Raw genomic sequence first — 27,101 nt, forward strand, 5'->3', positions numbered from 1 at the left:
CGACAAGACTGATGCGCTTGTTACAAAGAAGACGAATTTATAGAGTACAATAAAAGTGGCGGTGACTCGAAAGTGAAAGTTTCAGTTTGTAGGGTTGAGGAATTAAGTACACGTGAGGTTGATTTTCTTCGTGCATGGTTTTGTGAACCTAGTTCCGACCTTGTTTACGTCATTTTTTACTACCAGGCAACAAGAGTGTATGATAAAATTTCAATCCAAAATCAGTACTATATTAGCATACATTACGTACCTGATAATCTCGATGAATCGACTACCTGACAATTAGCTATACCGCGTGCGTTTCCGTTGTCGAAAAATATCTCGACAAGACGTATGTATGCATTATATAATACGTGTATACATGTATATATGTATATATGTATATATGTATATATGTATATATACATATGATTAATTACATATCTTTATATAACGATTATAATTGCGGTCCGTAGAATTATCAAAACCGATAGAGCAGCATTGATTACTAATTAGTGAACTCGCCGGTGAATGACAATTGTAAATTCTTCTCTAATTTCTTTTCTCTCTTCATCTTTCCATCGTCGTCGTCGTCGTCGCCCTGTTGTCTATGAGACGGAGAAATATAGACGTTATGCCTATGCAAGAGGGGAAGGGAGGGGGGCAGGAAGCGGCGCCGGTTCTAGGCAAGCTGAGGAGGACCATGGGGAGTGTGGAAAAGAGAATGCTCGTCTTCATCCATCATTCGTTTAAGCCGGGTACGTCAATCATCATGGAAAAGTGACAACGCACGCGATACACGTGTGACTCCGTAGGTATATATATATATATATATATATAAATGTATATGTATAAAATGATATGTATATACACGTACACGCATTCGGTATATGAGAAGACGCGGAGATAGCTGACAATTACGGCTCAATTAGCCGACGCAAAGAGAGAGTGTGATGAGATATCATTCTGGAATGACCGTAATGGAACCGATTATATATTGCGTAATATAGTGCAGGTTCTATACAGGTACATGGGTGTAAGTATGTGATATTAAACGACGTCGGATAAGCGGGACCACGTGACTCTCTATACTCGATAATTCCCGGACCTAAAAATCGTCGCGCAATTCTCTCGCATAAATCTAACGTGATTAACCTCTATCCTGAGATTTATTTTCGACTGAAAATATGCGCATTTGGTGATGCAAGTTGAAACAATTGTCACGTATTCTTTTCTTTTTTCTTTTCTTTTCTTATTCAAAGTTACAATTGCGAATGTAATATGTGTAAGTTAATTTTAGGTGTTTCTGCTACGATACATTCCTTCGTAAATTTGTCGCTTTCGATCAGACGTACAAGCTATTAATAAATTTTTGTTGCAATTGGAAAAGGATAAAATATGACCTGATTAATTTTCCGTCAACTATTCGAGTACGTGGTAAAAGAGATTGCAGAAAAGAAAAAAGAGAAGAAAAGTAAAGAAATGAAACAAGTAGGATACGACCCAATTGCGCACACGCGTTAGGCGTGCCGCAAAATTGTGGGCCAAGAGCAAGTTCTGCATAGCGAATTCCTCGCTTACGACATATCCCGGTATTTTTACATCTCGTCGAGTTCTGTCTATCGATTTGCAGATAAGATAATTGTCGCTAGCTCCTCGCCGCCTTCGACAAACCGTCATCGACACGCTTCGTACACAGTACGATATACGTAGATATAACTTTTGTATCTATCTTTTCGTTATATGTATATTATATATATACCCCGATCAGGCGCCTACGATTAATCAATTATCAGACAATTATGCCTATGTGTGCGGCAAGTCGTCTTGCAATCTATACACGAGAAGAATCGACGAGAGTGTGAGTGTTTTATTCGCGGAAAAGAACCTGCAATTCTGCAAATGATTAATGCATAAGTGGAATTTATATCGATCGAATCGAAGCTGGAGTTTATATCTATATACTTTTATACGACGCGAAAGATCTGACAATGAGATCGATTCACGAACCCGGCGAAATTGTAATTTTCATAAGCTAAATCGTCATATATTTAAAGGACAATGATCGATAATAAATAATTAGCTAGCTCCTTGTGCAGGCAGCCGATTCCGATTCAATCATATGGCCGGAGGCGTCGTGACGACGACGCCCGGACGCTTCTTGCAGGATGCATTTGGAGCAGTTTTAACGAGCAAAAAAGATCCTTTGATTTCTTACTTTGTTTTTTGAGTCATTTTTTATGGTCTAATTATCAATTTTTGGTATCTTTCATACGTATATATATATTTATATATATATATATTTTTTTTTTTTTGCTTATGTTTTAATTTCACGCGTTTCACAATATAACCAGTGGATTCAGAAAAGTGTTGAAAAAAGAAACTATACGAGACCTACCTAAGGCTACGTATTTTTCTGGCTCTCGAATCGTGGGTTTCGAAAACACATGTATACCTAGGTGTGACAGTTTTGACAGTGGGCAAACGGCTTGATCGATTATATACGCTCGTTGGTCGGGGGAGAGGGAGGGACGGATTACGTGACAGTGTTGAAAAATGAAAATATTTAATCGATCGTTATATGTCAATACTGTACATTATACTAGATTGCCCTTTGTTACACTTTTTCGCACATTATTTTATGCTGTGAGATTTCTTTGACTCGAAGTTTAGTCATTACGAATGGAGAACACTTTCGTTCTCTTAAGAGGGAATTCCTACATTGCCATGCATTACAGTATTCAACAAAGAAAAACTCTGATTAACAACAAATTCAAGATCCATTAATCGGGAACGAGATAAAAATTATTAATTCGAAAACAATGTATAAGACGTAGAAACGTCGACTGTTTAAAAAATGAGAAAAAAAATACTGCTGTATTGATCCCAATTTTAATTAATAAAAATTAATAATAATTTATACGAGTGTCGAAAATTTATCACCATCCTGTCCGATTATACGGATCCAAAGTATTTTCCATTACGTTCAGCGCAGACATATCAAGAAATCAATATACATACGTATAGCCGTATCGTAAATGATCAGCCGCTAATAGAATGACTGTTGTAACAATTTTCAAAGTAATAATCAAGCTCGCAGGTTAATAACTGGGACGTGAGAAAAGAGAAAGAAAATGATATCGACTGCTACTGGGATATGTTTTTCAAAGACTGAAAGAGAAAATGGGCCAATCTGGAGACTGTTGCAGTGCCCACCGATGTAACAGTAAACTGAGAGACCGGAAACCAATTAATTATTGGAAACGTGTTTATGGTTACAGATGGGCGGGATCGTGATCAATCAAGCTCGCATTGTCACGCCGTTATCATCCTCAGTTTTCATGCACTCACTATCCAATAGCACCGATCGTACGAGCCAGACGCGCGATTTGAGAAAAAGAAAGAATCTGGGACATACCTACTCTATCTCTTCTCGATAATATGCAGCATCCGAAAGCATATTGTATATTAACAATACCTGTGCATCAATTAACCAATTAACCACCAGAATTTGTGAGTCCCAATATTTAATTTTGCGTAAAAAATGTGAAACCAAAATTTGAATACATTCTATCAAAATCTTTTCTTAAATATATGCAAAACAAGAAGAAAAAAAATTCTGTTACCAGTAGTATAAAATTTTTACACAGCGACGAGAATGAATTGGTTTTTTTTTTACAGTCTAGTAGTTTCGTTTCAGTTGAAAGGATAGGGAAAAAAAATCTTAAAAAATGCGGCCGACTCAAGTCCTAGTTTCAAATCTTAGCCAGTGTTGTAATCGCGACTCTTTTTTTTTATTTTCATCAGAAAGTTGTGCACCACGAAAAAGCTTTTTTTTTAACCAATTGCCATGACTGTAATTTTAAATATCTTTAAAGAGATAAAAAAAAGTCACCACACCATTTTTGCTGCAATTAAAAAAAAAGGACGCTTTCAAATTTATTTCGCTAAAAGCTTCGAACACAGGTACACGTGGTGGCCGATGGCGGCTTTGCATCGAGGGGTTGGCGGAAAAAGGCCCGGGGCTGCCGGCTCCCAAAGTGATTGTAATTACCAGATATTTTCTGCTGATCACACTTTGCATAACTTATATATACGGTACACGATATTTATGTCCAAATTATGTTCGGAATGTTAATTCCGTCTCGCGGAGCGAGGCTGCGCTGCACCGGCAGCTCATCTCTAAGCCCCGTAGCAACTCTTTCGCAACGCGGCCGAACGCCGCTCTTCCTCGTCTCAAAATTCTTAGTCTCGAAACACCTCGACCCTTTCGAGATTCATCGTCCGGTATTCTCTGCACGCGGATACTCCGCTGACAATTTGCAGGAGCGATTTTACACCGCCAAAATTCCCCGCAACAGCATTTTCGGTTGCGAGTATGTCTGACCCAGATTGTGGCAGTAAAAGGACCAGTCATAACGTATCGCTCTAAACCCAGACGCATGCGGAACGGTTTGAATTCGCGCGCGCGAAACGCGGCTCCTTCGATCTCGGGATTGAAAAAGTACTTCAAGTATAGATTGATTTCAATGGACATTTGTTATTGATAATGTACTGTTCATTTTGAAAATTAAAATCAAAGAAGGCAGCGAGCAGAAACATCGACTTACCTAAAAGTACCAGTCCTGGAACTTTTGGGTGTTCCAGTTATGTAGTTTCGAAAATAATGATCGCACAGAGTTCCATATTACGTTAAATAAGAAAGAGAGAATGTAATTTCCAGTACTAGTGCAACATTCGTGAATTATACGATTCGGTTGCCGGTAGTGTTTATTACCTCTTACACTCTCACCGTATACTTATAACATCCCGATTAAGTACAACGCGCACGTGTGCAGCAGCAGCAGCAGCAGCATCAACGGGAGAAACGGCAGTTGATTCGAATCAATGGACGTGGTAATTACGTCGAAATCAATTACTTCTCCTGCCAGCATCATCTCGCCGATCGTTCGATGCGTTCGTGTATCAACGTATCGGCGATTCCGTTGGAGAATAAATTCAGTAAGATCGGAGAGGTGGCGGAGGTTGTTCAGCTCGTAAATCTTGCTCGTTGAAGTAGGAACGAGGAGCGGTGTGCGAGAGATCCAGAAGAAGGAAGAGAGATCGGAGGAGAAGAAGAAGAGCCTGCCGGGCAAAGAGATCTGATTCATCAAGACACCCCGACCGGGTTGATTACCAGTTACTAAACCACGACGAACCCCCGATCGATCGATCCATCGATCCCGATCCTCGCACGGGGTTATTATTTCTGTATTATCGGCATTCGCGGCCTCCGATTGAACTCTTGTAATTGCCACAAAATAACACCAATTACGAATGGACCCGTCGCTCCAACGCGTGAGCCATGCGTACGAAAGATCCAAGCGCGCTAGATTTTCAGAGCCACAATTCACCAAATTGATTGCTAACTATCCGATGTATCAATAACGCCTCTCGTGCCAAGACATCTATCACCTCGTGTCCGTAGTGGGTGGTCACCGTTACTTCATCCTCCAAACCTCGTTCGAGTGTATGCGCTGCGATTACCGCTGTCTGTCTTTAATAAGAGCGACTGCTCGCCGACGACTAAATGTGAAGATTCGTGATTTCGACCATCGCACACTCGCCGCACCATCGCGTGACCTTCGTCGAATATATTGCTCTGCCAAAACGGACCGAACCACACTAAGGGGGGAAAAAAGAAGTAAGATGAGAGCTGACTGATTGCGAAGAGATCAGTTTTACATGCGGCTGTGTCGAACGTTATAATATATGTGGCGTAAAGCACGTATAATCGACTTGTTTTCGTTGATTTTGCCACGCTGCCGTTTGTACAGAGCTCGGAGATATCGTTCCGGCCAGCGTGACGCCCCAGATAAGAAAGAACCATTCGCCCATCGGTATGTTATAACCTACTCCAGCAGACTGCGAGCCTGCAAGCAAAGCGCGAGCTCGCGATTTACGTCAATTGATTTCGCGTTTGTCAAAACGGCTTAATCACTGCCCACTCGATACTCCTGGAGGCACGATATATGTATAAATAGACGCTACAGTGGTGGCGACTGTTCAAAGTTTAAATCGTTTGCGATTAATTCAGCTCCAAATGACATGGTCGAGATAACCGGTATTCTCAACGGCCCTGTTCATTCTTTCGAGTCGAGACTTTGCACTCCTCGGAAATCTCGAGTGTCGAAGGTTTGTAGGAACGCTAGAAACCGGGAACAAGAAGACACCTGTGCCTACTATAAATCAGGACTCTTGAAGCAAGTGTCGAGACCATTTAACACCAGCACCACATTTTCTGAACCCTGATTGAACCGTGCACGGTGATTCCGTATAGCCTGATCCACCACCACCCCAGTCATCCGTTCGAGCTGAAAATACGGAGTGCGAATTGACTTTGCCGAACAGTGAAAGAATGGGTTTGACGTCGCCTCGACGCTCTCTATCAGCCTGCAGTCGCCAAGAACTTGGACGACGGCGCCGTTCCGTTTCGTCTCGTCTGGTTCCGTTCTATTCCGTTCCATTCCGTTCGATCCGCGAGAGAAGAGAAACTTTTACCGCTGACCGGCAACTCGTGTCGACAAGAAGTCGGATGATAAAGAGAAAAATCGCCGAGTCCGTCTCTTTACTTTGTCGCAGTTAAAGCTCGGCGGTTCCGCAGAAAAGACGAATCACGACGGCGTGACGGAGAAGGAGGAGGAGGACGTCGAACTCCCGATACTCCGTTTCTCTTCACCAGGAGGAGGAGAAGGAGGATCAGGACGCGAGACGATCGCTCGGATCACATGTCGAGATCCGGTGAAGCAAGGAGACGACGAGGAGCGAACGGACGCCGCCTTCACGACTACGAGTAACGCTAGAATAATGGCGATAAGCCGTAACTCCTATCCTTGTAACCAATATGCAACCATCTCTTTCTCCTCCCCCTCAACCTCCAGACAACCATTGCAAATGCGAATGGGGTTCGATTCAATCGCGCTGAGCCGGGCGCACGGATCCCAGTGACGTAATCGGAACGAACGGATCACCGTTCGCGCGTTTACCAAGCGGCAAAACATTGGGGCAGGTTAGTTCTCGAGGTCTAAATATTTAGAAGACGTTCCCGCACATCTATGGGCGTAGTCGCCTTTGATACACACCGACCGTCTCGTTATCCAATCGTAGTGGACGCTACCGCAACCACGGAATGAACGCCGTGAAAGAGTAAAGGGAAATGTTCGTTTTTTTTTTTTTGTTTTTTTCTTTTTTTTTTAACCAATGTTGCGTTTGCTACGATTGATAAGGATGACGATGAAGCGGCGTCGAGTGATGTTAAGGAAATGAATTATATATGTAATTATTATTTTCCTGCTGTAAGGCTGGGTTATGTTGGGAAATACGGAAGAGGCGATAGGGAGAAGGAGAAAGAGAGATAGAAGAACGAGCTGAGCGAACTGTTGGCGAGAATTAATGGCGGCGAGGAGAAGCCGTCATGTTTACACGCTCGCTAATGTCCGTCCATTTATCCGAGCACCACCGATCCTTATTTTCTCTTTGCACGCGGTTTAACTTGGTCTCTCTGTCGCGCGGTAGGCGGATATACATCATATAACGATGATGAGGTTGATGCTGGTAACGTTACTGTAATTTGATGGATGTTTACGAAAAATCGTTACTTCGTTGATTCGCACTTTTAGGATTGTCTGAATTTCGATAATCATAAAGAAAAGAACATGCTCATATTTTGAAAATTCAACTCCTAGAAATTCATTCCAAAGTGGCATGATGATGATTTTTTTCCATCATATTTCGTTACGTTCACGTTGCTGATTCCAGTCTCGTATACAATGTACCTCTATAAACTTCTCTCGATAACCTTCCATCTTTCTTGTCATTTCTCCTGATCTTTTTTCAACAGTTTCTTGTTCCCACGTTAAAATCGTCGAAATCCACTTTTATAGCACTTGTTGAAAATAGTGTTAGAAACACCGTGAAATTCCATCAAGTGCTCATAGAAATATCACTTAAAATCTACCATAAGTGTAAGGTACACAAGAGTTGAATCTCTTTGCAATAGATATCTCTAATGATTCTATGAAACCTTCTTCACTATGGAAATCCCACTAAATCAAATTGTAAATTCAAAGTACGTGACTTCTCAAAAATCATTGAATTCACTTGAAACCACATTCGCAGTCACGTTTAAACGTTGAAATCTAAAAACAAAAATAGAATATAAGCCTTTCGTTCAAGACTCTTCTGATTTACAGTAGTAGCACAGAGCTACGTTCATTCAGTCATCTCATTCGGTATTTCCAAGTCAAAAATCGCCGAGCCTAGTTGACATTGATCCGGGGAAAAAGTGCCAACGAAAACGTCTCGCAGGATCTCCGAATTCCGTCGATATATCCCTGTTATGTGTGTGAGTGGAAGCTGTGTCAGACGGGCGGGTCGGTTGATTGACTTTTTAATTGAACCGTGCACGAGAGCGAGGAGCAATTATCTCGACCACCATGCCGAACAGAACGAGACTGCCATCCTCGAGCAAGGTACGAACGATCAAGCGACTCCCGCGCGACTCGCCAATCGCGTCCTGCGTCCACCGACTCCGTCGCGTACCTTGTACCACGATAAGTATGTAGGTTTTACCAATCAAGATACGATCCGACCGATACACGCGTGTGTACGAACGCGTGCAAGCGACGCGTCACATCGAAACTCGCTCGCCTCTCAAGAGACGGGATATATATTCGACAAGGGATTGAAATTAATAAAAGGAACAGAAAATGGGAAATCAAGGTCCAACGATCGTCCAGGAATAGACCGGAGCTGAGACATCGTAACGCAAATTACTGCACGCATTGGGTCATATAATGAGGCGAAACTATCGGCAGCGATATGAGAACATCTTGGGGAACGATTTGTTTAGATGGGATTGGTTTGGGGCTACGATAAGAGAGGACGACACCATATGCTGCGTAGATTGGAACGATCAGGGACGGTGTTGTCACCGATGAAGAAGTCAACGAATCGTTGATCTGCTCCGTGAGCATCGTTTCCGCTTTATGGTTCCCAGCTGCTCGGTCTTCGTATCCTGTTCAAGCCATCCGTTGAATCGAATTATATACGAACTAGGCGTGATGGTCTAATTTCATCCAAAGATATCTAGATGCTTGCTCTTCAAACTACGTGCGGTTGGGATTTCTTAATTGAATCAAAGTTAAGTGGGCTCGATCAACCAACGATAGGCATCAGCGGACTGGTCAACGAGTCCGTCGCCTGAACGGCGTACCTTCGGGTACTTTATTCCCGATACTATGAGTAAAGTGACTTTATAAGTGTTCGTCAAACGGTCCGAAATCCTCGTTACGTTCCGGCTGTTCCTCGATTCTCCAAGTGAAGCAAGCACTGCTCGTGTTAATTGTGGGGTGAAGGAACCGGTAAATGAACATTTATAGAAGACGAAGCTCGAGTGATCCGAACGCGACTGTATAAAAGTGTCAATTATTCACCGGCTAGTATCATTTCACTGGCGCCTCAGCCCGAAACTGATTCACATCGAATCATTATCGTTCCGACGCCGCAGGTCGCCGCCTCGGTCCGAGCCTACGATCACTATCTCAACTCCGAAAAACCCATGACCAAAGACAGCCAGAGGCTAGAGATGAGGAGCCCGTTCACCAGCGTGCGAAATTGCGTGGGTATAACAGTCGATCCATGCAGGTATAATCGACATCCATCGTCCGCGGTCAATTTCATTTGGCATTGCGTAATTCTGGTAGCGCCGGCGGTATAAATGAACGGTGTTTCGCATATTTATCTCGTCTCTTCGCGCTCTTCGAATGGCCTTTAAGAGGCCATGCGCTACTCAGGTGGTGAGAAGAGAGTGGGAAATTCGGTGAACGCTTGGCGGATCCAAGAATAATCGCGCGGACGGCGTGGGTGCGAAATCACAGAATCTGCGCTCTAATCAGTCTCGATGATACGAGAACGGAGATAAGATGGCGAGTCACAGACTCCCGGTTATTATCTTTTTCTCGAACGAGAATCGCACGCTTCTTTCTCTTCCTGGCTGGGTCTGTCTTGTTAGCGACATTCCCATGACTCCCGTGTATCGCGTCGAGTACGCTAACCACGTAAGTGGTTTAGAATTGATTCCATCCGATCCTCTCTTAGAGTATTTCACGTCAAAGATTTGTCCAATCCACTTTGTCAACAGTTAGACTTCCTTATCGTGCAAGCGCTTTTCGCGACACTTGATGATTATTATCATTGCTTGTTGTTTGTTCTTTGACTTGCTGTCAGTCTTCCAACTCTCCTAAGGAATGAGGAACACTGTCTTAAACCGCTCTGATGTTACGTACTGATTTGCCAAATCGCAAAGTAGGCGTATAACATTACAGTGAGTGATTTCTTAATGTTGAATCAGCAAATTGTCGGCCGTATAACAGGTATTACATTTCGATCCTTCGCGTGCAGTGCAAATAATTTATCGCAATCGATCCTCGCTCGGACGTTACTTGTTGATACGCGAACCGAGGACTACCTTGTGACATCGATCTATAACCACACACGCAATCGTCTAACTTGTATACTATGACAAGCACGCGTGAGAGAGTTTTCTCATAAATCTTACAGTAATTTGCCTCATTGTTAAGATTCTAATTCCATCGTCATAAGTCTCGGTGATTCGCCGACAAACAATAGAGAAATAAATTACAATCTCTACTTGTGAATAATAAAGCTCCTTTTTACCAAACGTCATAAAACGTGTAAAAACAATATATCTGTACCGTTTTATTACACTACCGGACTAACCCTGAGGCCGATTTTGAGCCATACTAAATCGCACAGACAACGTTAATGTTGTCAAATATTTGCAATGGCAATAACGAAGGATTTGTCTGTCATATCCGGCACTCTTAATTCCACGGTATTTCACTCATCTGCCTCTTTCTTCTCTTTAACATTTTTTATTCTTCCAATATTTATTTGCCTAGTTTTTCTTTATGAAATTTTATTTTCTAGTGGCTTCAAGAGACGGATACGCGCGAGTAAGCGTACTTAAAATTTGGCAAGTAATTGGGAAAGGTAAGACAAAGCCCGCGGAGACGAGGTAGGTGCCTGGAAAAAAAAAAACTACACAATATTTGCACGCGCAAATTTAGTGCTGTACGGAATTACGCAACGAAGTGCGAAGCAGCACCAATATCGTTAATCTGCACCGTCATGCTACGCCTCTCGCGAACCACTTTCATCACAGCCGTTATTGGCAAAAATGACTGCGTGCGAGAATCGCTGATTATGATAGCGAGAAAAAAACAGGGAGATCATAGAAGATCGCATGCCGGGCGACACTCTGCAAATAATTCAGAGATAGCTTGAACGATGTAACGATAAATAATGTAAACGATGAATAAAGTAGACGAGCACAACACGGTGCAACTACTGCAGGAGAACCACTCGCTGCAGTCTGCACAAAGCTTGGAGCGCGAGACTGTACAGCGAGAAACGAAACGAAATCCACACCGGATACGCGTGCAGAAAATGCGCGAACGCAGCCAATTCTCATCAAGAAATTTTACCCAACGATTATGGAAGTTCGTCTAACAGTGCAGTTCGTTATATTTATATTATACGTATAGCTCTGCAGAGCGTGAATTTAAATTTACTTTTTTATTGCACATCTTTTGCGTTTTTACAACAAGTATTTTTATACTATAATTACGCATGGAAAACGTTCGTTGACCGTTGCGTCTGGTTATTGTCATACCAAGAATGCTGGTTCGAAAAATTCATTACGGTGTTGGAATTCTGAAAATCTTTGAACCGCGCGAATTAATTGAATTATCACACAGCTTGACGCTTGAAACCGCGAATTGGACGACGAGATTGTAAAATCGCGCTTTGCCCCTCTCTCTCTCTCTCTCTCTCTCTCTCTCTTATACATATATTAAACATCTTCCTTTTTTTTTTATTATTTGAGCGCGCGTAAAAGGCGCCAAGTAAGGCGGTGGGTCAGGTTGGTTCGAAGAACCTACGGGACACGTCCAATTTCGCAAGTATACGCGAAAATATGTGTTGTAAATAAAATTATAATTTGTTGTGCGTATGTACATATTATATGCGTCGATAAATTGCCGAGTAGACGAAAATAACCGCATATGAAATTCTTGTCAATTATACCCCGAACGAAGCGGTTTCTAACACAACACACATGCAGCCGACCAGCAACGCTTGTAATTAACATTAAACTATTCGGTGTGTATAACGAATCGTCGCCAAACATAATATAACGACATCGCCGAATCCGTAATCATCAGGCCCGTTACAACGAAATCTCTGCGATCCAGCGTACCGAATAGAACGGAATATCCCAAAAATTAACTGTCGTCACTCTCACCTAGCCGGCCGTTTAACTGCCTCGATAATTACCAGCAGACGGCGTAATAGCTTCACGTCTGAATCGACGCTATACACGTATAGCTAATTGTTATCTCATCGCAGGGATTCCCGAAATTTCAGGAATGATTGATCAATTGAACAGGAATTATTTCACTTCGCGCCTCCCGGATCTATACAAGCGATAATTAATAGATAAATTTTGTACTACAGGTGATAATGATTCAAACTAAGGTATTATATGTGTATAGTAATATTCTGACACAGAATCGTTGAACTTCAATATTTTATCAGGCTGAAGTTTGTAACGTTACTGTAATGATGCACCCTTGGAAAAAGTCGTTATTTTGCAATTTTAGAATTATACGAAATTTGTTAAACTGTTAATACAGCATCAAAAAACTCAGATTTTGCAACTTCGAGTTCTTCAAATATGCCAAATGTGCAAAATAGTAATTTTTGTTTCAACCTTTCGCCATTTTTTCTGTCAAACAAAATTCTCCGAGGGTCCGCATGTGCGAGGCACGAAATGCAATCGTGCAATGGCAATCCAATCAGGAAAACGGAGTCGGCGTAACGGAATTATCCAAATCGCGTCAAAGGCCGATGCTACTCGCAATCAAAGCCGCGCAGAGCTTCCAGATGCAGGTACGGTAACGAGCATCTATCTCTATCCGTCTATAACCCTTCGTCAAGATAGATCGGAAAACTGATATTCTCGAGACACGCGGTGAGATGAATCGAATCGAGTGAATTTTCGTTTCGTTGAATTACGAGATATCGGCAAAAGATCCTCGTGATTTTTCTTCCCTTTTTTTCATCGACGGAAAAAAGAAAAACAACAAAATCAACGCAGCGTTCGTCAATGTTAGGTCGTATCTGCTACTGATGTTGCTCTTGCTCTTGCTCTTGCTGCAGGCGGAGAACCGCTACGGCAGGTATTTGTGTCAAATGCTTCCTAGAAAACCCAACAACGACAACGACGACGACGACGAGGATCGCGTTGGTTCATTCGTGCAACGAACGAAACTAACCTGGGAAACCGAGGAGAACGACGGAGTAGGTAAAACGTAGGTATATAACACCTGCGGTACCTTGACTGACCTCGGGGCACACCGTAGTCCGGCGGTTCAGCATCGCTGTGTTGCTGCTACTCAGCTCGACACAGGTAAACGCGTTATTACCTGCAAAGGCGTTCTATCCGCGTGCGAATCACCAGAGAGGATGATGCGAGAAGCGTCAAATGTTCGCAAATTATCCTGCATTATGTCGCGCAAATGTCTGCGGAAACAAGACATGCGGGAAAAATATCTCGAGAAAAAGGCTCGTTGGATCCAAAAAAAATTGTACTTTTGAAACGAAATTTCAGGTTATTAAACGGAATCAATTTCGAAAAGATAATATTTATTTCCTAAAAATAAATGTCGAGAAAGCAAATAAGACAAACAGACTTCGTGTTACGGGCAAATAGAAAAATTCGGTAACATCGTCACGACTAGTCAAGAATTTCGATCGATCAAATTTTTGACAAAAAGTAGTATGATATAGTCTTGTTTCTTTTTGCGACTTTAGTGGGTCAAAAACTTTGTCACTGAAGAAAAAAGAGGAAACAAAGAAAGTGATTTTCAACGTCGGTTTTCTACTTGAAGCAATTCGAAAAATTTTCTTTCTACTCTCCCAATTTTAAATTTCAACCTGTTATCCTGCATCTGGCAGCTTTCACGGGCAAAGTGGCATGGCATAGTGCAAGAGCGGAACAAGAGGTAGAGAAGCATGTCTAGGCGGAGCCGATGATCACGACTATCGTCTCATGCGTGCGCCTCAACCGCGACGATGGGGAAATTACTACTGCAGGCGTTGTTCGATTCGGTGCCCGATTATTATATTATACCCAGGCGCGTGTGAGATAGGTAGGTGCAACATTTATCGATTACGGTCGGGGATATTTGACAAGGTGCCAGTATTGTATATACATACCTATATTATATACCGTGTATAACTTGATATGATAATGAATCGTGCTGCGAGAGCGTTTACGCTTTTACGTACAAGGTATGTATATAAGGATAAGGGATAAGGTATAAGGTGCAAGGTGCAAGGTACGAGGTATAGGGTATAAGGTAGACGCTGTACCTATACGTAAATCTGTACACCCGTGTGCTGTAAATGTACGAATGTGTTAACCCGCTGGTTTACTTTACGCCTCGATATCACGTATACATGCATGTAAAGCAAATTATTTTTCTACATTACGGGTTATTACATGGAAACGCCTGTGGTATACTTATAATATACCTATATGAGAAGGCGTGTGCATACACCGTTCAACAAAATACATACAGATTACGTTGTACATATTAATGCGGTGTAAAACCTGCGGCACCTCCTCCGATACATTAAACCCTCGAGCTATTTGCTTCGGATAGTCTAATCTCGAATAGAAAGTAGCCGGGGAAATTATTTTATTACAGGAGTTGAAAACCGCACCGATCGATCCGTGATTCATGATTACGTGATTATATGTATCACTTTCGTTATAGCGACTAGTTTTATTTTCTTTTCTCCGACAGGGATAATTAAATTAAATTTTCTTCCTCTTCTTTTCGCCAATATTGCCGCCGGAAAAACATATTTTCAATTTCTAATTACGCAATAGATCTGACGTCTGATTCTTTTTCTCGAATGTTCGCTCTTTAGTCAGATTCGTTGATTATTTTTTCACACCCTTGAAAAATTCACAGTATAATTTCGCCAAATAATACATCGGCCCGGAGATGAAGTACGGAGGTAATATGCGTGTAGAAGGGTAAGAGGTGTAAGGTTGGTTCTTGAAAGGGAGTGCAAAGCGAGAGTGACCGCAGAGTGCAAACACGCATGAAGGTAATTCAACGCCCGGTTGCAGCAGATCGCGACTCGGCAAATTTTTCTCTACCTCCTAGAAGTCTGTAACAACTAAAAGAGGTTGAAGTTAGTAACGTTGTCGCAAAGAAGCATTGCGGAAACAATCTCTATTTACTTCATTATTTTAAATATAAGTGTGTTTTGCTTCATTACGATTTTCCGGAATTTCGGGCAATTCCAAAATCGCGAAACAACGCATTTTCCTCAGCATGAATCGTTACGATAACGTCACTAACTTCAATACGATGAATAACTAAACGTAAGGTGATAATAATTTTCGCATTCGCGATTCGCTGAAACCTCAACGTGGATATTATTACCTGCGCGTAGGTACGACGATCAAGGAGTTACGCAAGACTGAGAAATCTCTCCAAAGTAAGAAGTCTCGGTGAAAAAAATTGGCGTGAGAAAAACGGCGGAGAAACTGCGGCGATTCAAGCTCCTGTGATAACAGCGACGCTGAATTTAAACATGCGTCGTGTTGAATGTAATTATTGTATTCTTTCTTGCTGTTGTTTTTTTCTCTCGTTTTATTTGCTTTTTTGCTCCCACGTTTTTTTTTTTTCTTTCCAAGTACGCAAGCGCGAATTCCAGAGCAACGTGGACGCCTTGCACCCGTTTTGCGCAGCGTGCGGAGCTGCGGAACCGTGCGAATGTAAATATAATTAATCTTGAACCACGTATACCGAGTCAACAACCACCAACCTCCCTGCCCGCTGCATTCTCCACTTCTGTAACAGCGGAGACATTATAAAACTGCAACACCCGCCGACAAACTATAAGTGCAGAGAGAGTACATAACGAGTGTAGGTATGTACTTCCGATGATAAGAGACGCGACCGTGCGTTTCAGACGTGTCTGAAAGCGTCCCGAAATTGTAGACCGAAGCGTGAAGAATGTTCAAATACGTGTGAAAAACAATAAAACTTCCCACCTACGGGAGTGATAATTAATAAAATCATCTAATCGGAACGAAAGTGGCAATGGTGGAGAGACTGTGAAAATTAATAATCAGAAGTGAAATGAAATGAAAAATGTAGACATATTTTTACAAAGACAGACGTGCTTGAAGGAAAGAGGAAAAGAACTCTGAATATATATACAAGAGAGGAAATCTTTTATCGGCACGAGATTCATGCAGCAATATTATAAGGAAACTTGGCGACTTGTCTTCTTGCGATGTCGAGTGGAAGCCGCGGTTTATCAAGCAAGAGAGGAGAGAAGGAAGCAGCAACGATGACGAACATGAAGAGTATAAACGTAACGCTAAGATATTTCTTGTGTTCGTTGTTATTATTCATCATATATTAGCACATGTGTCCAGAATTTACAATGTTTGCTTCTTCATCCTGACATGGTGGCACGGCGTAGGTCGAGAGAAAACCGTACCTACGTTGTTATTATACCGTTGTTGCTGTTGCAACGTTGTCGGCGGTTCACTTTGACCCTACGAATGACGCGCGACGTTCGCCAATTTTCTTTTGAACATATTTGTGCAATGGAAACATCGTCTTCTTTCTCGGGTAAAACTGCGTTTTAAAATAATAACGAACAAGATATTACGAAACTCATAAAATTCGACGAGATTGAAGGGAGTAACGTTGACGTAACAAAAAGATTAAAACAGAAACCATTGACTTGCAATTTTAGAACGATTTTCAAGGGGTTCAGTCTCTGTAATGTGAGTCGGTAAGTTTTGCTTTAATTATAAATTACGGAATTTCAGACGATCCTGAAGTTGCGAATTGACAATTTTCTCTTGAAAATACAAATACAAACTTCGCGCCTGTTAAATTCGAGAGTTGGCAATAAAAAACGGTATAAACAAAACACATCCAGTTTGGTCGAAATTTGTTTCAACCAAGTGAATTTGACGATACGTGATACGCGACAATTGCAATTATGTACTATTTGTTCGATTTCGACAGCCTATTGTATAATTAAACACTAATTTACTTTCAAGAGTGGTAACTAAAAAGCATACAAAAGAATAAAACTAAAAAAGTCTTTCGACGACCGATTGGCGACTCATTCTCGAAATCTAACACCTGTGATTCCGCGAGGATTACAAACGTCAATCACACACTTACAAATCTCATTGCCATCTGATTTTTCGATCGCGATTTAAAACGAATCAACGTCTCTCACGATCTGACTAAAAATAAGTCGAATAATCATTACTCTCGTATGGAAAAAAACAACAAACAAGCAAACAACCGAGTACACAGTTTAATTCTAATAATTCACCTACACTGAAGAATATATTTCAATCGGGTTTTAAATATGTCAAATTTAAGTGTCACAAAAATGTATTTTCAATTATAAATGTAAAATACATCTTAATATTAATATACGCTTGACAAAATTAAATAAAAATTTCTTTAATTATATTTCTGTCCTGCGTAAAAAAATCAGGCTACTTTCTGTCGAAATAGAACCGTAAAATACTTAAAACGAACGACATACGAGTGGATAAAATTTCGAACCACCGTGCAACGACGACGTTTATCTGCAAAGAATGTCACCCCTATTTTCCATAACTTTGACGTAAGCGAAAGCGCTCACCTTCGATGCAGCGGCTGTGCAAGTGCAACAGAGGCAGCAGCAGCAGCAGCAGGTGCATTGCGGCGTGATTATAGGAGGTACAAAGCGCGGCAAGAGGAACGTGGAGGGGGGGGGGGGGGGTGGAGGCGGGGTACCAGCAAGCGTCGTAAAGTCGCACGCCATGGGAAAGTACCGCGGCAGGGGGTTAGTAAAAGTAAGTTGAGCCAATCTGTTTGTTCACGTACCGCGCAGCCTGTATATGCATAGGTACAGGCAAGCTGGCTGGTAAGACACTGATTCTGAGTCCTGTAGGTAGGTATGTAGAAGGTAGGTAGGTTGGTAGGTACGTACCTACGTACCGGACTGCACGCGGCCAGCGAACGAGGCTCTGCATCCTCACAACCTCGGGGCGTGGGCGGAGTAAACTGAGTAAACTTCTTTCCGTACACAGTGGCTTACGTGCCTCTCACAATCGAACTGTCATATGTATTGTATATACGACGCCTCGATCCTCGCCTCTTTCCTTCCCTTCCTCGCGAGCTTTGAAAGTGCTTTTTAACAATTCGGTAAATTTCCTACCAAGTAATATTTGTTGTATAATAATGTGGTAAGATTTAATAAGGATTTGGTTTACACGATTCAACGCTCATTTTGTATTAGCAGATTAAACACACTCTTCGCTCTTCGATGATTAAAATTTCTTATTATCATACTTCGGCATCGTTGGATTCACAATGTGTTTTTCCATCGTTTGACGGGAGGTATTTACTCTCCGTATTATAATACTTCCATCGTCTACAGCGAGATAGCAGTAGTAACATGTTTTTTTTCTTTACGAAATCCAGTTTACGAATCGATTAACATAACGGGGGATTATTGAATTCTGCACGTGTATCGTCGCAACATTAGTTTCATTCAAATTTCGATGCAATAATTAAGCAGAAGTGCATTGTTTAGTTTAATTGACTCGGCTTATTAAAGTTGGAAATTTTTACACGACTTAATAATACTGGCAATGTACAGGTGTTAAAGTAAATAATGAACTACATTGTGATAATAGTAATAAATGATTTGTCAAAACCAATATTAACGAATGAATAAACGAATATAACAAGACTCCGACACGTTACACGATCGAAGGATTGCAACGAATTGTTGCGTCGTCCGCAAAGTGCAACGTCCGCAATATCGGTGAGAACCTTGTCGAAAGGAGCCAGACCCTTTTCAGAGTATTTTCGAAGGGGTTGTAATATAACCGCGAGAACTGCAGTCAGTCAGGTCGACGAGTGAGCGAATGAATGCGTGAATAAGAGAATAAAAGAAACGGCTTTGTCTCGGCTCAAAGGAGGCTGCGTGCGGATTATCGGCAGATCAAACACACGGCTGGGGGATTACGATCCTCGATCAGCGCTCGAGCAGGAGTAAAAAATCGAGGATGGGAGCTTGTGGGAGAAGACTAATGAAATTCACGAAAAAAATTAATGAAAATTGCGTGTCGAGAAAGAATAAATTTCGCTGTAATTTAGCTCAGATAACTATAACTCAAATATTTCACTTCCGGCGTTTTCTTGTCTGGTGATTTCCCTTGCTTTAACAATTTTCGAAACAATTTACCATCCTCAAATAACTCGGAGGAAAAAGCAAAGCGAGACCAGACTGTAATAAAGATTTTCAAACGCACTTGGAAAGTTTCGATCCAAACGACTACAGGGTACAACAAAAACAGACAGGGTGTCGTTCGAAATGCAAGGGATGAACTGAGGGAGGGAGGGAGGTTGGTCGAGGGCTAAGATCTTGATGTATGGTGAGAAATAAAGGGGTGAATGAGAAATGCGGCTCCCCTGCACGATGCACGCATGGATGCATGAATTCGAGGCATGAAATTACGAACGATAGAAAAGAACGGAAAGGCTCGCACCCCGACTTCTAGTTTCGTAACCCGAAGAAGAAGCGGATTAAGAGACGACCGGCTGCTATTTTTCCTTCTCCTCTCTTCCTTCGACTTTCATTCACCGTGTAATTTTTTGCCTTTTTCCTCGTGCCTACTTTTATTCTCCCAGTGTTTTGTCCGATTCTTTTACGTCTCCTCGTCTCCGTCTTTTATCGTATGATGCAAAAACTGCAAGTAGCACGCCTCGTTACAATCGCATCCCCCGATATGTTTTCTCGCCTTTCTTTGCCTCTTCGGGACCTGAAATCACGCGGGGTTGCTCGACCCGACTTTCGTCTCGGTTTACAGGCTCGAAAACCGTCGTTGAGAACCCCTGCAGTCCGCAAAGGGTACCGTTATGCAACCACTGCATTCAAATTCACACCGTAAAAGGTGCATTTTCAATGGCGGACGGAAACACGTTGAAAATACGCAATCGCGCAAGTTCCAACAGGCTTAAACTCATTGTGGGTCTCAACTTCGTCAAAGATAACGAAGATTGAATTATTGTCTTCGAACTTTTTTGTCACGGATAAAGCTGCCCGTTACATTACCCGTTGATTTACCCTTAACAGACGAGTGTGACTTTTCACACTTACAGAATAGTTAAGGGAGTGAATTGATCAAGTTTCGAAGAAGTTGAGGTTAGTAACGTCAACGTCGAAATATCGGTGCAACCACTTGCTTTACAACGATTTACGAAATTGAAGTAGTTAAAAATTATGTAACCAACTTCAATTCCACAAGCCAAAGACTTGGCGACTTGGCAGAGAAACAAACGTCTGTACAACGCGAAAATGGAGAAACTGAAAAAGTAGCCAAGGTTGTTTGCCGTCTTCCTCGTTTCGTAATCCACGGCCAATTGTACCTACGTAATAAAGAAAGAAAAAAAAAGACTCACGTGCTTAGAGTGAGACGCATCCAGGCGCGTTGCGTCAGCAGCGTCGACGCATTGCGTCGGGCTGGCCTCCAAGCTGCTTTCAAAAACCGCACATCGATGACGTACCGCCCTTATTCTCCGTCGCCCTTCCGGGTAGCAGTGTGAAAGACGTCGCGACGCTCGCACCTCCGACGGAGAAGCTCGGGGGGGGGAATGAAAAACTCGGCTCGAAGCGAACCTTTCGAGCTTTTTCGGAGAGTTTCTGTTTCTCCTCACTGTCGGCTGTTAGCTCCTCGCAACTCGTAATAAACAATTATCCGTCGGACTTGTCTCACTTTATCCTTTTCGTTTTTCTCACTTCACGCACTTTTTCCGGTCGACCGAACGAAAGACAATCGGATTTTTCCCTCCCATTTTCCGCTCTACATGAATTTCCACACCCGCGTTCACCGACACGTGATTCGCGCCTGCGTAATACCGCCTAGCAGTGTTCCTTTTTACCCACCGATCCGTTTCGCCGTTTCATCCCGATTCCGCGCGTCAGCGGAGTGAAGTTGAACGAAGAAGGGTGCGGAACGGATATATAATCGATTTTCGTCCCTATTTTAACACGGAAAATCCTTCCGATTTTCCTTCTTTCGAATTCTCTCGCACGTGTTCGGCCGGTTTCACGATGATAAATAAAACTTCTCAATCGTTGCACGTGATCTCTCTTATCGCAAAGAAATTTCGATAATACTCGATAGTAATAAACACAACGTCGACGTCACACTGTTCCCTCATTTTATATTTTATAATACCAAGTTCGGCGCACTATTATCGATTATTATTTAACTTTTTTAAATCACCACTAGTATCCTTTCACTGTCAGAACTGTAGCGGAAAATAATTCAATCCCAGGTATGCATGTGTGTGTGTGTGCACAAAGCTGCACGTGATACGTTAATTAATCCACATCGAATCGGGGCTCACATTTGCACAATATCGAATCGAAAATCGATATTATCTTTGTAACACGTTCCTCGTACAACTTCTCCGTTTATTTTCCCCGTCTTCGCCGTCGTTCACAAACAATGTAGTTTTAGTACAAGCAGCCACGAAAACAAGCCACTCGATAAAGAGAACGGTAAATACATAAAAAGAAATCAGCATCAATCACAGATCGATGTTTCTTGGCATGTTACTCTTTTTTTTTTTTTCTTTTTAAACGAATAATTTCACAACAATATTAAACATCATTCCAACATGTCAATTTATATACTCGTTGAATGATTACTTTTTACCAAAACAACCAAAAGAAACCACTACCACGATACAATTATTTCACGTACACGAAACATTTCTATAGCAAATGCGTAAAATTTTCATTCACCGTTTACGTGTCGCATGTTTCTCTTTTTACTTATCTTTTCTTTGTCTTATCAATCACCGGATCAACTCCGTCCGTGACCAACAACCACCGATTTAGTTGCGAACTTTTCACACACCGTTCAAACGCGATCTAAAATCGCGCGGTAAGCTGACGGCGAAGAAAACGTGATAGAAAAAAGGATCGGGTCATTTAGACACTGGGAGTGGAAAGGGCATGGTAAAAAATATCCGAAGCGTACGACGGCACTCGCAAAGTGTTGGAAAAAAGATATAACAAGAAAAAAAAAAAAAATAAAACAAAAACCACCAGTAAAATGAAACGAAAATTCGAGTAATCCTTTGAGAGAAAAGGAAGTGAAGGGTAAAAAAAAAAATAATAAGTCGCGAGAAAGAATTTTCCTTCCTTCCGTTATTCCTTCTTTTTTTTTTTTTTTTTTTTGTTTTATTTATCTTGTCGCGTTTTTCAACCACGGCTGTCGAGTCGCGAGGAAGGAAACAAACCGACGAGGCACACACCACGCGACAAGAAAAGGAAGAAGAAGAAGAAGAAGAAGAGGAAGAAGAAGAGGAAGAACAACAACAACTCTCGGCGACGACGGCAAGGACTCTGTAATTCCCGGTGGTGGTAGTGCTGCTGCTGCTGTGATCACGGTTGAACGCGTACTGACTCTCCCCGGGCTCCGGTGGGGATCACTGATTTTCGGTAGGCGCTCTAGCGAGGCTAGGGTTAGGCGAGTGATCGGTGAGCCAACTGCCAACCAGTAAGTTTGCCGGCACACACGGCACCCACCACTAAACTCGGCGCTGGCCAGGCGCGCGAGTCCGAAACCCCCCCCTCCTTACTTACTACCTACTACAACCTACCGTCGACGCAGTGCCTTCGCTCTTTCCACGTCGATGCCGACTCCACTCCGCGCCGCGCGGCTCGACGAGACGCACGCTTTCGCTCCTCTTACCAACGGGGTCGGAATCGGGATCGAGATCGAGATCGATTTTCCCCATTATCATCGGCGCGTATACTTTCTTGCAAGTTTTTTGCTCCCAGATTTCTCTGCCCGTGCTTAGACTGCACCTCGTCTCATGTACACACCCGTTGGTGGCTATTTTTTTATGTTTGATGCAGTCCGCCGATTCCACCCTTATTATTATCGTTGTTGTTGTTGTTGTTTTTATAACGAAGTTTCTTTTTCTTCTTCTATGCTGACGCGCAGTTCATGGCCGGCATAGAGCACGGAGTTCACTGAGTCAGCGGACTCTCCGTCTTGATTATGTACTCTTGACTTGTACAGAAACTGGGGGAAAACTTTATCGATGCTCTTTAAATTGCTTTTACAATGCTGTTTTAACGACGAGAATCCTTTGCCACGGACGGATTGACGAGGCTTTGAAAAGTCGCCGAGTCGCTCCGTTTGCTGGGGATCACTGAGGCCGCGGTATGTGAGATTATCAAACATTTGAATAAACAAAGTAATTATAACCGCAACCATTTACAGTCTGCTTCTTTTTTCTTTCCTGCCGTTCCCTTCCCTCGTTTTTATTAATATTCCTTATTCTACGAACGAGAACGTAGATACGCAAGTAAACAAATATAATTTCCGTCGCACGTAGATGTGACTTTTCATAGCAATCGTCGCGGAATTTTTCACAACAATCATGAGATTATTCCTAATTTCAGATAACCTAAATACGTGTAACGTGATTACGGATATCCCACGGGTGAAATTTAAGACGACAATATACAACTACGCAAGAATCATTAAAGAAGAAAACGGAAATATATAAGGAAGAAAAATTTATAGCTTTGGATAATTTAATGAAGATTTCATATCGCCTAGACGCATTGACAATATAATCACACCGTTGCGTCAGAGTCAGTGTATACATAAATATTATATGTGAACCGTTTACTCAGCCGCGGCAGTGAAATCCATAATTATTTATTTAACGTCACTTACACAACAACATTAGAGATGAAACGGTTGTCTATTACTTTGCCGGGGGAACTAACGAGCCGAATCAAACCCCGGCCCTCGGAGCAATGCGTATACGACTCACTCTCGCACAAGCACCGACGCACGTGCAATTCGCGTAGTGATTTTGCTACGTCTCGCGATGTTATTCGCACGTACGAATATGGCACGCGAGACGCCCGAGACGTTCGACACGCAACGCCCGCCGCCGCCTGTACTTTGTTCGATCCAGAGAGAGAGAAGAGAGGCTGCACGCTTAGGTAAAAAATCGATTGAACATTGCCGCGAAATTGATTGTGCATGCATTGCGAAAGGGGGAATGATAGCCGAAGTGATGTTGGAGACGTGGAATTGGCGTGCGATAAGACATACGACAAGGAAAAAGCACATACCGAAATATTGAAAGCATTACACGGTAGATAATCAATTATTCCATAACACAGGTCTGCAAAAAAGAGATTTTAAATTACACGTTGTCGAGTGTGCTGAATCCAAAAATTACTTCCATTTCCCTCTATCACGTGAAATATTCTTGCAAAATGCAAGGTGTTTGCATAAAAAAAAGTATAATAATGAAAAAATCACCGTTTTGCACAATGAACTAAACAATATCTCTTATAAAATTAAACGAACAATTTCTTTATGAAACGTATTTAGCATTTCGTGTTCATTCTTTTCATCTACGAAACGTTTTCTTCTTCTCTTTGATAGACTTCCGAACACGCTTCCGCTTTCCATTTTCTGTTTCCCTGTTTGTATTTACTCTCGAGTCTAACTCTAATACATATTAAATAACAGGAAGAAATCACTTTTGCATAAGATTTTTGGAATCAAGAACAGGATACCAGATTTCGAATTAAACGGGAGTTTCACTCTAAGTGAGAACTTTTTGAGTGTTTTTACCGTTTTCAGTAAAATCTGTAAGAAACAGTATGAAAAAAAAAAATTAGCAGCGCGATTTTTTTGTTGCAGACCTGCGTTATCATCATTATTGACTTCCGATTATTACCTTTCATCGTTCTTTCTGTCTTCGAACTGCTGCACGATATCCGTTGCATCGCCTGAGCTGCACGTCTGCGTGCAATTACGTGCAGTTTTGTACACGTGGACAAGTATTGCACGACCCGCGGAGCTATTATATTACCTCAACATACCTTGTAATATTTGTACCACCGTACGATACGAATAAATTGCTGTCTCAAACTTCCAGCTTCCCCCCCCCCCCCCCCCCTCTCAATTCGTGCCTGGCCTCCTCCCACGCACGCATACAGGCACGCATGACACGCTGCACGCCGAATGCACGCGTGCAGGGATACACAATCTACCTACGTGAGGTATAACGTCACACACGTAAATCGGCGCGCATTTCACATGCCTCGCGTCGCGAGCGTAATACTTCGTTTTATCACACTTTGTTGATTAGTTTCAGTTTTTTCTTGGTTTTATATTCATTCGTCAGATATTTTCGTTTCTTTTTTTACGTTTAGTGTGCGACATGCGAAGCGTTTCACGTACGAGTTTCTATTCCGTTCCATGACGACGGTGTAGTAATATTCTTGATTACAAATGCAAACTGAAATTCAAGATTGTCTTTTTGACTTTTCAGATTTGCCTCGGATCGTTGAAAACTTCTGGACCTGGGTCAGCTGTGTGGGCTTAAAGTCTTAAGCTCAGGATTAATCGCAAAATATACAGACTTGACACCAGTTCGTAACATTTTTGTCCATGATGAAAAATTGTTTGATTAATTAATAAACGTTTGTAAATTGTATCTTGGAAATGTAAAACAAAGTTTATCCTCATTCCCAGTCCGCGTATACACATTTTTTCCTCCTTCTTTCCAGAAAGAAACATAAATTTATTCTTCCCTCTCTGTGGACCGAATTGGATTGATAGTGAAAAATAGATCTGCCCACTTTCTCCATAATATTAAGAATTCAATTCCGATGATGTGACCGAACTACCCAAAGTGTAAAATGTTTTATCGGTTCGCTCGATCGTTTTCAAAGCATGTCACGGACGTCGTATCGCCACGGATCTAGACCAAAAGAGTCTAGTCTGAAGTTTCGGCTCCCTGCGGAGAGTGTCGCATGCACACATACATACCTAAGTATAATAATAATCTACTACAATATAGACAGACGAAAACTTGAAAAGAGGCAAAATTAAGGTCCGCAGACTCGGAAGCCGAGAAGAGAACAACAAGAACACGAGGAAGCCGAGGAGGGGTTCGAGTCGAGGTATAAGATAAGGTCGGGCGGTCTGCAGGTACGCGAGCTATGCGGTTTTGCAGGGGCGAGAAAGGCGGGAATTAGGGTCGAGTTTAATTACCGAAGGTGACAACTGCCGGTACTTGGGAACTTGTTGCATGGGCAGGAATAAGGGAAAGCTTATTTAAGGAACCATCGGACTATGCAAAGTTGCGCAGTACTGCGTACCTGCCGTATACCTTTGAGCGTGGAAGAGGTGCAGTTTGCGTAGCAACTACCTGCCACCGAGGCGGTAAGCGTTATACCTCCAAGTGTAAATCATAGAAAGACGCCTGGCATCCTTTGTTTGTCTGCAACTCCGTAAGCCCTGCAACTCGGAATCCCGACGCGCTACGGTTCCCGATTTGCGTCAAGAAATCTGACGATATTTTCGAAAGCTCGATTATCTGATGAGTCCCGATTCGGTTGCGCCCTTCGGAGGGGCGAAAGGACCGCGAACATAACGAAATTAGGGCACAAAACTGCAGCGCAGAACCGCAACTTGGACGAGACGGTATCGAAGAATATTCTGAGCGTTATCTGTAACCAAGAAGTTGTTTTTGCCTCTCCTCCTCCTCGTCTTCTCCTTCTTCTTCTTCTTCTTCTTCTTGGCACCAGCTTCATCTGCGTTTCTTTGTATCGTTTTTCACGAATTTTCAACAGGCATGTAAAAACGTGTGTACAAATTGCAGGCAAATCGTGATAGCATTATGCGAATATCTATCATTCATTCTCTGGTATAAAATTTTCTAGACGAGATCATTCCTGCCGGGAATAGGATATCACGGACAAGTAAAGAGGCGTAAGTTCACAAGCCATCCTTTAAACTCGCAGTCGGTTAAGAGAGAATGTACTTTTATATTATGTGCACGACTGGCCGCAAGCTCTTTCGCAATTACATTACACACATGTAC

At 42.2% G+C, this 27,101-nt stretch overlaps 1 protein-coding gene and 1 long non-coding RNA gene across 5 annotated transcripts in view; one reads left to right on the forward strand and one right to left on the reverse strand.

The window, feature by feature from the left end:
• The window catches only part of LOC124307032 (uncharacterized), a 79,959-nt gene extending 54,250 nt beyond the window's left edge, over nucleotides 1–25,709 (forward strand). For both annotated transcript variants that reach the window (XR_006908735.1, XR_006908734.1), the window contains exon 3: nucleotides 25,545–25,709. This is a non-coding gene — a long non-coding RNA (uncharacterized LOC124307032). The remainder of the gene's footprint in view (nucleotides 1–25,544) is intronic.
• Nucleotides 1–27,101, reverse strand: part of LOC124307031 (fibroblast growth factor 17-like) — a 98,648-nt gene that overhangs the window by 30,242 nt on the left and 41,305 nt on the right. Inside the window, exons 1-2 of one of the 3 annotated variants that reach the window (XM_046768320.1) lie at nucleotides 21,570–22,252; nucleotides 20,619–21,470 (exon numbers count right to left, since the gene is read on the reverse strand). The exons of 1 other annotated variant lie outside the window; for it this stretch is intronic. In XM_046768320.1, coding sequence (XP_046624276.1) covers nucleotides 20,619–20,638 — 20 coding nt within the window. In that variant the 5' untranslated portion in view covers nucleotides 20,639–21,470; nucleotides 21,570–22,252. Of the gene's footprint in view, nucleotides 1–20,618; nucleotides 22,253–27,101 lie in introns of those variants that run through there. One more of the 3 variants, XM_046768319.1, reaches the window with a different exon arrangement.

The sequence above is a fragment of the Neodiprion virginianus genome, chromosome 6 (assembly GCF_021901495.1).
Source record: "Neodiprion virginianus isolate iyNeoVirg1 chromosome 6, iyNeoVirg1.1, whole genome shotgun sequence".
In the NCBI taxonomy this organism is placed as follows: domain Eukaryota; kingdom Metazoa; phylum Arthropoda; class Insecta; order Hymenoptera; family Diprionidae; genus Neodiprion; species Neodiprion virginianus.